Source organism: Balaenoptera physalus (assembly GCF_965194825.1).
Source record: "Balaenoptera physalus genome assembly, chromosome: 2".
In the NCBI taxonomy this organism is placed as follows: Eukaryota; Metazoa; Chordata; class Mammalia; order Artiodactyla; family Balaenopteridae; genus Balaenoptera; species Balaenoptera physalus.
In genome coordinates this window covers 102,999,196-103,013,640 of record NC_138883.1, presented here as the reverse complement: position 1 = coordinate 103,013,640, position 14,445 = coordinate 102,999,196, and the positions used below count along the sequence as shown (strand labels likewise).

The window sequence follows — 14,445 nt, the reverse complement described above, 5'->3', positions numbered from 1 at the left end:
ACAATTTGTCATCAACTTTTAAAACTAGGAAGTATTAATATATAAGATGATGTAGTTTCTTTTATAGAGTGTTAATTACATGTTTGTTTATAAGATTTCTGTGTTGAGTAGTAAAGAATAACAAAAGGAACTTTAAGTCAGGTCGTCGCCAGGACTTGAGGGCCCTTGGAAGGGCTGCTTGGCATTGGTGGTCATACAACAAGCAGGTGGAAAGAGGGGCAGAGATTCACTGGCATCAGTGGTCACACACAATTAGCAAGGAGTCAGTCAGCGGTGTGTTTGTAACATCATAAACTACTCACACAGCCTGAAGAGGAAAACCAAGTACTCAAACTCAACCTCATCTCCTAGGAGGTGAAATCTCTAGTCCGACAAAGAATGGTAAAATATTAATAAGGAATGCATACTTTTTAATAGTGCTAAAGATAGGTCAATGATAAGGGGTCCTGAGTTTGAATCACCTTGAAGCTACCTAGTCCTATGTTGTAAAGCAAGAATTGTGTCCGTCCAAGAATTGGCATCCTCTAGCCTTAGCTATTCGGAGAAGGTATTCCATGTCCTTTGGATCTAAAAGATCACTGCACTTGTGTGGAAAGTGTCAAAATGATGTTAACTAAGGGAAGTTGGCCTTCGGAAGATACTAAAAACCAAGAACACAAACAATGAAGAAATAAACTAAACCCAAGATACTTAATATTTTAGAATAAGTTAAAGTGTAAATGTATTATCAATCTTGACATTTTGTCTATGTTTTATCTGCTGTTTAAGGTGGATGATCAAAAGGAATTAGTCATTCTAAATTTGTAGTAGAATTTAAATAGTTTAATCAACCAAATTTATAATCAATGTTTAAATGCTCAAGGAATGATGGTTTTCAAACCATTTTTGAATGGCTTATTGGATATACATAGCAGACACAGCCAGACGCACCCATATACTCTGGACACTCACCATTTCCTGGCATGCCATTTGTGACTTTTTCCCTGGGGCTTCCTCTGTCCCCTGGAGCCCAGTTGGCTCTGCCCAGAGCAGGCCAGAATTGCCACACCCCCCCAGGAGCTGCCCTCACCAGCTACTGATGGGAGTTAGTGGATAAATGCCCTAGCTTTCTGACCTTTTGGTAAGGGTAACTCAGAGGCCAGTGGACATCATCTTCCAGAGGTGCCCAGGGCAAGTGAGCAGCAGCTGTCCACAATGGTAACCTCCGTAAGGCACCCATTATTGGCCTTCGACCTTCCCTGACTCATTTCTCCCCTCTCCCACTGGGGCTTCCTGGGATCACCTCCCAAATAAACTAGTGGGCTCATATCCACATCTCAGAGTCTGGGCAACCCAAACTAAGAGAAGAAAGGAATTTAATAAATTAAGATTAAACAAAGCACACATATGTGTAAGGAAGGCTCTTCTCAATGCAGAGTACCCCTTGGACATTTCCTAATCTCCCAGGAGGCTTGAGTATCACAGCCAGGGGAAGGGGAGGGGGGTGGGCACTGTCTTGGGTAACCTTCTGCCTCTCCTGTTGGCGTCTCTTTCCTCCCTCCTGGAACCAGCCTCTCTTGGGACCCATGACTTTCACCAGGACACACACTCTCTGACTCTCACTGGGAAAGTATGATTCCTCCCACAGGGAGCTGTGATTTCAGAGGGCAATCTTAGAAACAGAAATGTCCATTCATAAAGCTGGAGGTGGACTCAGTGACTGCAGAGGGGAAAACATTGTGACAAGACGAGTGTCCACTTACTCAGCTGTCAGGACACTGAGATTCCTGGGCTTTGAGTCTGCTACCAGGTCCCCATGGGCCAGGAGGGACTTCTGCTTATGACTTTTATAGGCAGCCCCCCCACCACACAGAGTAAATAATGACACTGCTCCCCATCCCTACAAACATGGTGGTTAAGAGCTCAGGCTTACCCATTTCTAACAGTCACCTTGGGCAGATTCCTGAACATCCCTGAACCTCAGTTTCTCTAGCTACAAAATGGAGGAAACATAATCTAACTCACAGGGCATCGCTCTTAATAAAGAGAGAAAATGATGGAGTGCTTAGGCATGTCAGGCACTTTGTATGCACTCTCATTGCATGGACACACACGTTGGTACCGTTATCATCCTCAATTTCCAATTCTAAGAAACTTACCTAGGGTCAGCCAGCTAATAAGCAGATCTAGCATTCAAATTTGGGCAAGTCTGATTCCACTCTTAACCTCTAGGTTATACAAAAAATACGGAAAGTAAAAGTGCCCAACACACACTAGGAGCTTAATTACTGTCATTACTTTCCTGTCTTCTTTATTATTCTCTCCTGGGCTGTCTCTCACCAGGGAGGGACTACAAGTGGGGCACAGACAAGGAGAGATTCACAGAGGCTCAAAAGCAAGAGGCTCAACGCCAAGTTCTTAATAAATAGTCTGCAGGGAAAACAGAAGGCTTCCCCTTCTATTAACACCTAAGCTCTTAAGGTTCTTCCAACTCCATAATTTCCTTCCCTAGAACCTCCACAAAATCCCCAAAATGCCTTTCAAAAGACCACAAAGTCAGGAATACTAAATATCTTAAAAGTTCCAGGTGAAATTAAGTCACCTGGAATGAGAAGTCTGTCTCAGCCTGGCTCTGGCATTAAGCTGTGTGACCTTGAGAAAAGCCACCTGCCTTCTCTGCCTTTTTTCTTTTTCTTTTTTTTGGTTAATATGGAGCTAATAATCCTTGTCTTGCCTTTCTTAAAGTTGTTGAGAGGATCATTGAGAAATGTATGTGAAAATACTTGGCAAATTATAACATACAACACAGATGTGGGGAGTTATCAGTATTCATCAACAGCTTATCAGACTTGCTAAGAAAATTCCTGAATAAGAAAAATGAGAGCCAAAAAGCAGAGGTGAGCAGCAAGGGGGAATGAGGAGAGTCAGATGGTAAAGAAAAACTAGCTGTCAGAACCTCATTTTCAGTGTTGGCAGTTAACCTTCAATCAATTTTATAAGGCCAGGAAATAGCCATATTTTTAATTAAGTGTCGGTGGTAGGCTCAGCAACATAAAATTTAATGATAGGGGAGACCCCAGCTTAAAGAAACACAGCTTCTTACCTCTCCTTCTAAGAAAGATATCTTTTCTAAAAGCTGCAATATTAAGAGCTGTTTCTGCTGCACCTTTTTCTTTAGTGATTCAATCTAGAAAGAAACAAATTGGAAATTGTTATCAAAAATGCAGAATTTGTACAAATTAATCAACTGGAAGAGAAGCCTTTGGTTTTCATTCAAATAGAAACTACACATTGGTTCTTTTGTGTTCCGTGGAACAGTATGAACATGAGGTGCTTCATGGAGGCGGGTTGAGGGGGGAGGCGGTTCTGTGCCCGGGTAAGCTTGGGACATCATACGTGGTTGTGGAGTTGTTTCATTAGGTCTGTTTAGCCTAACATTTCTGCACTGATTTTGCCGTGTAACCCTTAGTAACATCCCACCGATGCTTTGGGAAATGCAGACATAACTCTACATCAAAGAATTATTTCGCTTGAATTTATGCAGCAGCCTGCATTTCAAACATTCTGCTCTGTTGTTCCTGTTCGTATATTCATATTTTGTTCAACCAAGTGTCAAAAGTTTTGCTCTGGGAAAAAGGTCACTGTCACTGAAAGTAATAATCACATTCAGAGGACTGAGGACTCACGTGGCCTGGGTTAAGCAGGGAAGGCTTCTGAAAGACAGAGACTTGAGCTGGGTTTTCACCTTTGTTTCTATACTATATCTACCTTGGACTACTCTAACTTTGTTTTTCATTCACATATCATGGCTCCACAGACATATTGTCGGCTCCCTAAAAGCAGGAACCAGGGTGCTCTCTACCAGGCCATGTTTTGGACAATAGTGGGAACAGTATGTAGGTTCGATAAATAACATGTGATTTTGAAGAATGCACTAATTTTCCAACAACCTTTTATATGATATTTGAGCATCTGCAAAATCTTTTTTAAAAAATCCCTCTCTGTGCAAGATGACACAATGCCTATAGAAGGGACTCTAGCGATAACTGAAAGAAGTACAAGTAGGGACTTCCCTGGTGGCGCAGTGGTTAAGAATCTGCCTGCCAACGTAGGGGACACGGGTTCGAGCCCTGGGCCAGGAAGATCCCACATGCCGTGAAGCAACTAAGCCCGTGCGCCACAACTACTGAGCCTGCGCTCCAAAGCCCGTGCTCTGTGACCAGAGAAGCCACCGCAGTGAGAAGCCCACACACCACAACGAAGAGTAGCACCCGCTCGCTGCAACAAGAAAAAACCCGCGTGCAGCAACGGAGACCTAATGGCAGCCAAAAATTTATTTATTTATTGTAAAAAAAAAAAAAAGAGAAGTGTACAATTACATTTAACCTTTGACCCAGCAATTCCATTTCTAGCAATAGATCCCAAAGAATCATTAGCCAAAATACGAAATGACTTGGACACAGGATTTTTGTTTTTTAGAAAACACACACACACAAAAACAGAACTCCATCAATAAGTGCCTGATAAATAAACTATGGTTCATCTTAACAGTGGATGCCTATGTAACCTTCAAGAAAAAAACGAAGATCTCTAAAACCCTGATATGATATATTGTAAGGAGTATATGGTATGCTGGCTTTGGTGTAAAACTGGTGAAGACATATGAATGATTATATATTTGCAAAATGAAACACCGCAAAGATCAAACAAATCTTAATTATTAATATTTACCAACAGAGAGCGGGAGGAAATTCGATGGAGGAGACAGAACAGAACAAAGACTTTTGTGATAATACCTTGTTACGTAAGTTCAATTTTGAAAGCACATTTTACACATTCAAAAAATAAAAACCAAAAAGGGGAAAAAAGTGAATCCTAAAATTTGAAAACAAACAGAACAAAAAGAACTTAACCGTATATCAAATTGGTTAAACGAATTAACTCAAGTGTTGTTAGGACAAGGTAATTTGACTGGATGTTTTTAGTGGAATGTGCTCTAAAGATAAACAATTGCACTCACTGGGAAAATTTTAGTAGTAATATTGGTATTATATTTTTAAACTATTTGATAGATTGTAGTGTAATAACATTTGGAACCAAGATTTTTAGTGTAAGAAAAAGAAATACAAGTACGAAATCAAAAAAGTAAGAAAATAAAGTTTTGTTAGATTTGAAATGAAAGTATCAGTATGAATTCATAATCTTTTATTTTCTTTTAAAAAGTATACTAGATGAGCCTAAGACACCTTATGCTACCTGAAAACAAGGACATGAAGGGTCTCCCTTGGGGCAAAGATGGGACAATATGAGCATCAAAAAGAATAATGAGTAAAACACATGGAATATATATTTTTTAAAACCCTGAGTATTTTATTATTCTTAAAAAAGAAAAACAAAAACAAAGCAGCAACGAAAACTCCTTGGAAATGACAGTGGAACCGACTCCTTACTTAGAAGCTTGGCAATTTGGATAAAAGAATAAAGCATTTATCCTGCCTTACTTGTACAAACTGCACGTTGAGATTACTCAAAAGTCCCAGTTTATGAAGAAAGAAGTTTTACTCTGCAGAAGAATTCCAGTTAATAAGTGGGGAAGGAATGAGAGAATTCGAAGATCACCATTGTGCGATCCCCTAGGAAATAACTGACTCAAGCAAGCTTCACGGACAGATGAGACAGTGAGGGGCAAAGCTGGCGAGGGACGTTACGACTTTGCTGTGGGCTGTCACCACCTGATCCACGATCAGCCTTAGCATCACCCAAAGTGGGATCACCAGACATTGTGTGCCCCCGGAGCAATACAAAATGAATCACACAGCACCACCCTTGAAGTATTCTTGCCTCCCCGGACAAAACAAAGTTGAAACGGAATCTAATTGAGCTATTAAGGAAACAAAAAGTCAAATTCAGAATGTGGGAACGTTTATAGGACAACTGACTTAGTTCCTGCAATAAGTCACTGGCTGGGGGTAAATTTGAGTTAGGGGGGCCAGGGGGAGTAAACAGAGCATATGCTCTAGATTAAAGGATTTCAGAAACCTAACAACCAAATACAGCGGACCTCTGTGTATGCTGACTGGAACAAAATATCAGTTAAGATAAAGACATGTTGGAAAATGTTATTACAGACTAGTATTAAATGGGACCAAGGAATTATCATTAATTTTGTTAGGTGTGGCAATAAGCATTATGATTACAGAAGAAAAAGTCCACATGTTTTATTGATGCTCAATGAAGTATACAGGAAACATGCAGAATGTCTGGGATTTGCTTTAAAATAATTGCACAAAGGAAAAAATAAAAGGAAAAGAAGGTGTAGATAAGGCAAATGTGGCCAAATCTTGCTGCTTGTTGAATCTAGGTAATGATTCATCATTACGCTCTTTGTTCTGAGAGAATGTGACATTTTCATGATAAAATATTTTAAATTCCACCTGGTGTCAAAAAATATAATTCTCCGACATGAAAAGCAAACCATATGAAATAGAATACAGTAAGAAACATACTTAAGAAAAAAATTGGTAATTATTTTTTAAATTAACAATTAAAACCAGTCACTGGTTATCCTTTCGTACCTATTAAATTTGCCCCAAACTACTGACTGAAGAAATCAGTGTTGGAAGGGCTGGGAGGGATAGCTACTCTCATGTGTTGCAGGTGGCGCTGTAAATTAGAATGACCCTTTGGGCAATGTAGCAATAAATATGAAGAGCCATAAAGCTGTTCATACCCTTTGACCTACTAATCCCACTCCTGGGAATTTATCCTAAGGATATAATTCAGATGTAGGAAGAAAGCTATATATACAAAGATGTTCTTGCTCCAATTATTTATAATAGAGAGAAAATGGAAATAACCTTAATGTCCAGCACTAAAGGAATGGGTAATAAATTATGGAATATCACTTGGATGGAATATATTACACAAACACTAAAAACAAGTATATTACAAAATGGAAAAGTGTTTACAAAAAGCCTCAAGGGATAGAAAAACAAGAGTTTACAATGATGAAAGTAAAAGCTGAAAGAAAAGTTAGATAAACGAAATCGTTCCGTGGTTGGTTGGGGTAGGATTATGAGCAAAACAAAAGTTTGTTTTGTTTAAATTTCCTTCATTTTTGTAGGAATGATTTGCAAAAATCATCCTTACAGTGTCCCTTTTTCATTCCTTCTTATAGTGTTAGAAATTTTTAAAGCTTTTAAAATCTTTAAATGATAGGCAAAATGTGTACTGAAATGAACTAAAATATTCCAAGAAGGTCAGGGGTAATATTTCATCAAATAACACAAAAAGTGACTTCACGCACACTAGTTTCACTATCTCTGAAGTAATCAGAGTGCTTTGTGAGTCAAGAGAAGCAAAAGGTGTAGGTTAAGGGCACCCTAGTGAACAGCTCATAGGAAGAGACCAAGATGATTCTGCTCACCTTTGTCCCTAGATTTTAGTTTTAAAAAGAAATAAATGCAAAGCAGATATCATCTGGAGAGACAGCTGAGGGGAGAACTCTGGGCTAATGCTAGCATGAGGAGGCATCTCATTCTGGAGAAAAAGAATAGGTCGAGGGAAGGATGCAGGGGATCTGAAGCTTCAGACGACAAGGCTTGCGTTTTTCAGCAACTGATGCTTCAAGAAGCGATTGTGCTCTTGCACTAAAAATGAATGCTGTGCACACTCATTTGCTTTCATCCTTGAGCATTTCTCATACAGTACATTCTGTGGCCAGAGTTGACTTACTCGGATTAGAGAAAAAGAATGCTTAGATTGGCAGTCAGTTCATGGCTGGCCCCTCATGCCCTAGAAGGGGTGCCAACTTTGAACCCCAAGTTACTCCCCCCTGAGGTCTGCTCCTGGAGCACATCCCATGCCTTCTCCCAAGTGCGGCACCCAGTTTCTAAAATAAGCAGGCTCTCACGCGTCTGGGTTTGCTAATATTCTAGGTATCGTCTGACTCCCAAGCCTTTGGTTCTTTTTCACAATATCTAAATCACACATTTGTGTGGAAAATGCTGTTATTTCTGACTGCCAACTTCAAAGAGCCTTGAAATATCGTCTCCTATAGCACCTAGCATGATAAACACTCAAAAATTAACTACTACTATGTTATTACTGGTATTTCTCCCTCCCTAGACTGTCAGCTTGAGAGTAAAGACCTTGATCATCTTCATATTCTCAGACACTGAATGGATGAATCAAAGAATCCGTCCATCCATTATCTCTAAACAATCTGCCCCTTAGACTTCAGGGGCAAAGTTGTCTGGAACAGACTCTTGGAGGCCTAGATGAACCAAGACAGACTTGCTAAACACATAACCTCCAAAGCAACCCCCAAAATCGGGGGCACCCAAAATCCAGGGAACTATGCAGCCGGTATGCAAGTAAAATCCATTTGGCATCTTTGCTCTCACTTCTTAACTCATGTAAGTTTGTAAATTTGACCTTCAAGAGGTTTATGTACACTTCAAGAATCTGCATTTAAATCTAGCTGTCACCAGGTGGTGGTAAATGACCCAAGTTACCAGGCTCAAGTCAAGGCATTAAGAAATGAGAAATTAGGGCTTCCCTGGTAGCGCAGTGGTTGAGAATCTGCCTGCCAATGCAGGGGACACGGGTTCGAGCCCTGGTCTGGGAAGATCCCACATGCCGCAGAGCAGCTGGGCCCGTGAGCCACAATTACTGAGCCTGCGCGTCTGGAGCCTGTGCTCTGCGACAGGAGAGGCTGCGACAGTGAGAGGCCCGCGCACCGCGATGAAGAGTGGCCCCCGCTTGCCACAACTAGAGAAAGCCCTCGCACAGAAACGAAGACCCAACACAGCCATAAATAAAATAAATAAATAAAATTAAAAAAAAAAAAAAAAAAGAAATGAGAAATTAGATGAGGTCTGGAAAATGAGTGCTTCTATTTTAGTTAACCCAAGAATGTAATCTTGTTGCAACAGTTAAATTTAAATATCAAACAGTAAACCTCCTTATAGAACAAAGGGAAGAAACCCATCTTGGTAAAATCTAGAACCTTTTAACTGATGTTAACTCATTGAACTGATGTCTAATTTTGTCTTCATTAGCATGTTTTTTTTTTTGTAATTCAAACTGTGTATATGTCTTGCAGCCTAACTGATAATGCAGGATGCTAGGTTTCTAAGACTACAGGCCAGATTGATATTTAAGGTGGGCGGTGGGGGGGGGGGTCATCTGCTTTCTTAAAACTGGAACCGGCTTTTCTTCACATCAGCCACATTTGAGTTACCTGCACAGATGGTTCGAGCTAAGCAATCCCTCTTAACCAGACCCACACACTGGAGTCACCTGGATGGAGTCATCTACTTCTAGGCTCTACCCCAGAGATGCTGCATATATCACCCTCTTACTTAAAAACCCTCCCAAGCTTCTGGGGTGGGGGGGCGGATAAATTAGGAGTTCGGGATTCACATAATACACACTACTATATATAAAAGAGATAACCAACAAGGACCTACTGTATAGCACAGGGAACTCTACTCAATATCTTGTAATAACCTATAATGGAAAAGAATCGATTATATATAACCAAATCACTTTGCTGTACACCTGAACCTAACACAACATTGTAAATCAACTATACTTCAATAAAAGAAAAAAGTACAAACAAAACAAAACAAAACAACCCTCCCAAGCTTCTAATGTTCCAACTCCCTAGCGTGGACATGAGGCACTTCTGCTGTGGTCCCAATTTATCTCCCCAGTTTCATTTCATGCCTGCTCTGTCCCACAATGAACCCTACTTAGAAGCCACTCCATACTCTCAGCGTGCTGTGGACATACAGTGGTCCTGCTGCCAGGCCTCTGCACAGGCTGGTCCCTTCACCAGGCATGCCCTCCCACCCTCCATTCCTTTTCCCACCAGGAAATCTGCTGTCAGGAAGTACTCAACAGTCGCCTCCCAGGCCAGCTCTTCCCAAGTCCTCCAGGCTGGCTTTGTGTCTCTCTCCTCTGTTCCATTTCAGCCCTTCGAGCAAACCCCTAGTAGAACTCATCATTGCCACTACCACCCTTTGTTTACATCTTTCCCTTGCATCAGACAGCAAACCCACATGGAACAGATGTTTAGTGCATCAGTTATCTTATATAAAAGAGCAGTCCTCTTAGGAGGTGAAATCACCCCTATCAATCCACACATTTTTATAAACTTCTTCGGAAACAGATTCCTATAGTGAAAGGATCCCTCCCAATTTCTTTCAAAAAGACCTTGTATGTCAACCAGACCAAAATGAAATTGTACAAAAATTTAGTAAGGTCCTGTTATGAATTCACAGTAACCCAGGAGGTCGCAAGGCTTTTCAGCTTCCTGGAATTTTTTTCCATTGGTGACAGACATGTAGGGTCATTTCATGTTAGATGTCAGAATGTGATACAGCCCTATAATTAGAAGGATGTGAATAGTACCCAATTGTGCAAGACTCATGAAACACAACTCAATATTGAGATTGGGGATGTGGAGAGAAATAAATGAATATAAGAAATACAGCAGCAAATAAGTATTAAATACTAGATAGCACTTGATATGGGTTTTTTTTAAGAAATTGTGCTTTGGGGTGTTTTCTCTTACCAGCTGGCAAATGATGATACACATGTATCTGAAAATGCCTTATGTAAAACAGGAGACACAATGAAACGGCATGATATTAGAAGATATGTTAAAACTGATGATCACATTGAATTAAATTGTTTAAAATCTTGTAAGGAAAAGGGAATTCAATTTTTTAAATCCAAACTGTCTAAGTTTATGATATTATTGTTCATTTTCTTTGAAATCTGTTTTATTTTGTTTTCATTCTAATTTTAAGAATACCAATTAAAGTGCACAGGTACTTTTATTCAAAATCAGGGTGTATGTATACGTGCCTGTCATGAAACTCAACACATTAATAAGGTTTCCAAACTTCTATCACCAACACCCCACTTTGTTACTCATTCTAATGGGCCCTCATTTAAAAACACTTTCTACTTTAAACTGCATTGATAAAGAAACAATTCATTTTCCCATTGAAAACATACCAGAGATGGCTAATTGCCAATCAAAGCTTCTAATCAAAATGAGATAACCAGGGTTCTGAATTCTAGGTCAAAGTAAAGCAATAGGATACTTGAATGTGAGCCCTTCTCAATTTTTGATGGGAAAAGTATGCTGTTCAATTATTTGAAAATTTGACAGGAAAATAGCTTGAAGATCCCCATTATTGTTATCAAAACCCCTAGAGATCCAGGGACTTGGCGAACAGACTGGGGCACGGTTGGCACAAGACAGGCAAGAACCTTCTAGAACTCACCTGGGGTTTTAGTCACCCTCTTTGCTCCCTCTTGTCCTGACCCAGCCTTGTTTTCAATTCAACCTCTTGTGATCTGGCAAATAGCTTTCTCCGGGCTTCCCTGGTGGCGCAGTGGTTAAGAATCTGCCTGCCAATGCAGGGGACACGGGTTCGAGCCCTGGTCCAGGAAGATCCCACATGCCGTGGAGCAACTAAGCCCGTGCGCCACAACTACTGAGCCTGCGTGCCTAGAGCCCGTGCTCCACAACAAGAGAAGCCACCGCAATGAGAAGCCCGTGCACCGCAATGAAGAGTAGCCCCCGCTCACCACAACTAGAGAAAGCCTGCGCGCAGCAACAAAGACCCAACGCAGCCAAAAATAAATAAATAAAATAAATTAAAAAAAAAAAAAATAGCTTTCTCCATTTCCCTCAACAAAACAGGACTCGTGTTTAATCCCCAAATACCTCACCCTGAAAAATGAGAATAATTGATATCTAATACTCTTCCTCTGAAAAGGTTTTTTATTTTTGCTGCAGTTTCTCTTAATTCATTTTAGAAGTGTTGTAACACTGTAATTTCATAGTTATGTATTTTTAAAGTGCATTCCCTTTGATAAAAACCACCATGGTAAGAATTTTAAAAATAAGGTTACCCTCTTTTCCTAAAAAATAATAAAGCACGGGGATATATGACAAGATCAGGATCTGCCCTGCACTAATGCAGCATGAAAGAACAGTTTAAAAAGGACAAGGAAAATGGTACATTATCTCATTTTGGGGGGAGTGAAGGGAATGAATTAAGGCCACAACAAAACGAAACTGAAAAATTGCTAAATGAAGCTCTGAGTGGGGAAAATGAAAAATCAATGAAGGAACGGAGGGGAAAAGGTACATTTTTCATCTTCATGATGCTTGATTGGGTTTGTAGAAATTCATTTTCAATTAATGTGTCTTGTGGCATTCAGCCAGGCCAGATATGAACAGGGCACACATTTTAATCAATTTTTTTCTATTAAGTTTGAAGTAATATATAATAATAGAACTATACTATTCAAAAGGATCAGTTGAAACTGGCTTCTGAGGTAAAATAATCTAATGCAGTTTGACTTCTATCTTATATTAAAGATAACCCAACTTCTGTTTAAGAAGAAATAGCACCCTGGGTGCCTGAACATGACTGGGCTATATAAACATCAGGGCAGGATGGATAAACTGGCGTTCCAATCTATGTGCATTCACTGGGAAGGAAGAAAAACGGGTGTACCGAGTACCAGGGCTTTTGCTGGCTTAGCTCATTATTCTCAGAAACAACCCTAAGAGTCGTTATCCCCATAGACGACGGAACTGGGGTTCCTAGAGTTTCATTGTCTGTTCATTCCTTAACAGTCAGCTGGGATCCCCTCTGCATCAGGCCCAGTGCTAGATTCCGGGAGCACCGCAGTGAGCCAGGAAGACCCGGTCTCCACTTTCAGGGAATCAACATCCCAGTGAGGCAGTAAATGGAGAAAGAAACACACACATTAGTGCAATAAGGGAGCAGGCAGAATGATGTTAGGTCTCCCCACCTACCCAGAGATAGGATGCACCTGCCGTCTGCCGATGGGGTGAGGGAAAGGTTCAGACCACAGGGCTAAAGAGGTAACCAGCTCGTTCCAGCTTGCCCGGAACTTTCTAGGTTCTAGTGTCATGAGTCAGGAAGCTTCTCATTCGCAGGCAAACCAGGACAGGTGGTCACCCTAGAGCTCGATGCTGGCAGGGCTGAGATCTAAACCCACTTCTCTTTGATGACAAGGCCCGGGCTCTTCCGTTCACACCAGCCTGATGGCCAGAGGTTGGCCTCTATCTTCCCTATGACGACAACCTATCGCGGCAATGCTGCCTAGAAATTAGGTAAGGCTGGGAAGAATACTGGCAGGTGATACCTTCTTTAACAAAGGATTTGCTGGAGCCCTAAGTCTTCAGGCTATTCTGTCCTCCTCTGTGACCTTATTGGAAGGTGGGATGGAGAAGTGGGAAAGAGGGTCCTCTAAGCTTCTCTATCCCTGCGCTTCCCTGGATGGGTACAGTATCAGGGACAGAAGACCATACACTGAACAGGAACATCCAGGGAGAGAACTGTTTCAGGCTAAACAATTAGAGGAGGTACAGGCATAACTCATTTTACTGCACTTTGCTTTATGGTGCTTTACACGTCGCATTTTTCACAAATTGAAGGTCTGTGGCAACCCTGCATTGAGCAAGTCTGTCGGCACCACTCTTCCAACAGCATTTGCTCGCTTTGTATCTCTGTGTCACACTCTGGTAATTCTTGCAATATTTTAAATCCTCCACCAGCAAAAAGATGACAACTCACTGAAGGTTCAGATGATGATCAGTGATCATTTTTCAGCAATAAAGTATTTTTAATTAGGTGTCACATTGTCTTTTTATACATAATGCTATTGCACACTTAACAGACTGCAGTATAACTTCTGTATGCACTGGGAAACCAGAAGTTCATGTGATTCACTTTACTGCAATATTTGCTTTATTGCGGTGGTCTGGAACCCAACCCGCAGTATTTCTGAGGTAGGCACGTATATATGGGAGCACGCAGCTCCACCCCTGGCACAAAGCTAATGCTAAAAAAACTGGTAGTTTAAATAAATGTTCCTATTGACATATACACATTACTATATATAAAGCAGATAACTAATAAGGACGTACTGTATAGCACAGGGAACTCTACTCAATACTCTGTAATGACCTATATGGGAAAAGAATCTAAAAAAGAGTGGATATATGTATATGTATAACTGATTCGCTTTGCTGTACACCTGAAACTAACACAACTTTGTAAATCAACTATATGCCGATAAAAAAATTTTTTTTTAAGATGCTTATACTAGTCTTGTCAATTTTAAGACAAAACAAAACAAAAAAATAAAGGAGGCTTTAATTACACACACACACACACACACAATGTTCCTAAAGTTCAGGTGCCCTGGAACATGGACCCTCACCTGTACTGACCAGGACTCTCCTGGGAGCCCCCTAGCTGCCCTCCCTGCCCCTCTCCTCTCCTGTTCGCCAAGCACGCCCTGCCAGAGACATGCCTCTGAGGCTCAGATCTGATCAGGCAATGGGGAGCCATAAAGGAATTAGGAGCTTAGTAATAAAGGACATTTTCTTGGCTTGTTGCT

General features: G+C 40.8%; 1 protein-coding gene and 1 long non-coding RNA gene across 9 annotated transcripts in view; one reads left to right on the top strand and one right to left on the bottom strand.

Annotated features, from left to right (window-relative positions):
* The window catches only part of MYZAP (myocardial zonula adherens protein), a 105,376-nt gene that overhangs the window by 33,671 nt on the left and 57,260 nt on the right, over nucleotides 1–14,445 (bottom strand). For 5 of the 6 annotated variants that reach the window (XM_082447271.1, XM_082447272.1, XM_082447273.1 and 2 more), the window contains exon 11: nucleotides 3,083–3,166. The exons of the other annotated variant lie outside the window; for it this stretch is intronic. In XM_082447271.1, coding sequence (XP_082303397.1) covers nucleotides 3,083–3,166 — 84 coding nt within the window. The remainder of the gene's footprint in view (nucleotides 1–3,082; nucleotides 3,167–14,445) is intronic. 6 annotated transcript variants of the gene reach the window in all.
* LOC309654226 overlaps nucleotides 1–14,445 on the top strand; it is a 74,086-nt gene that overhangs the window by 50,190 nt on the left and 9,451 nt on the right. The gene's annotated exons all lie outside the window — the stretch shown is intronic.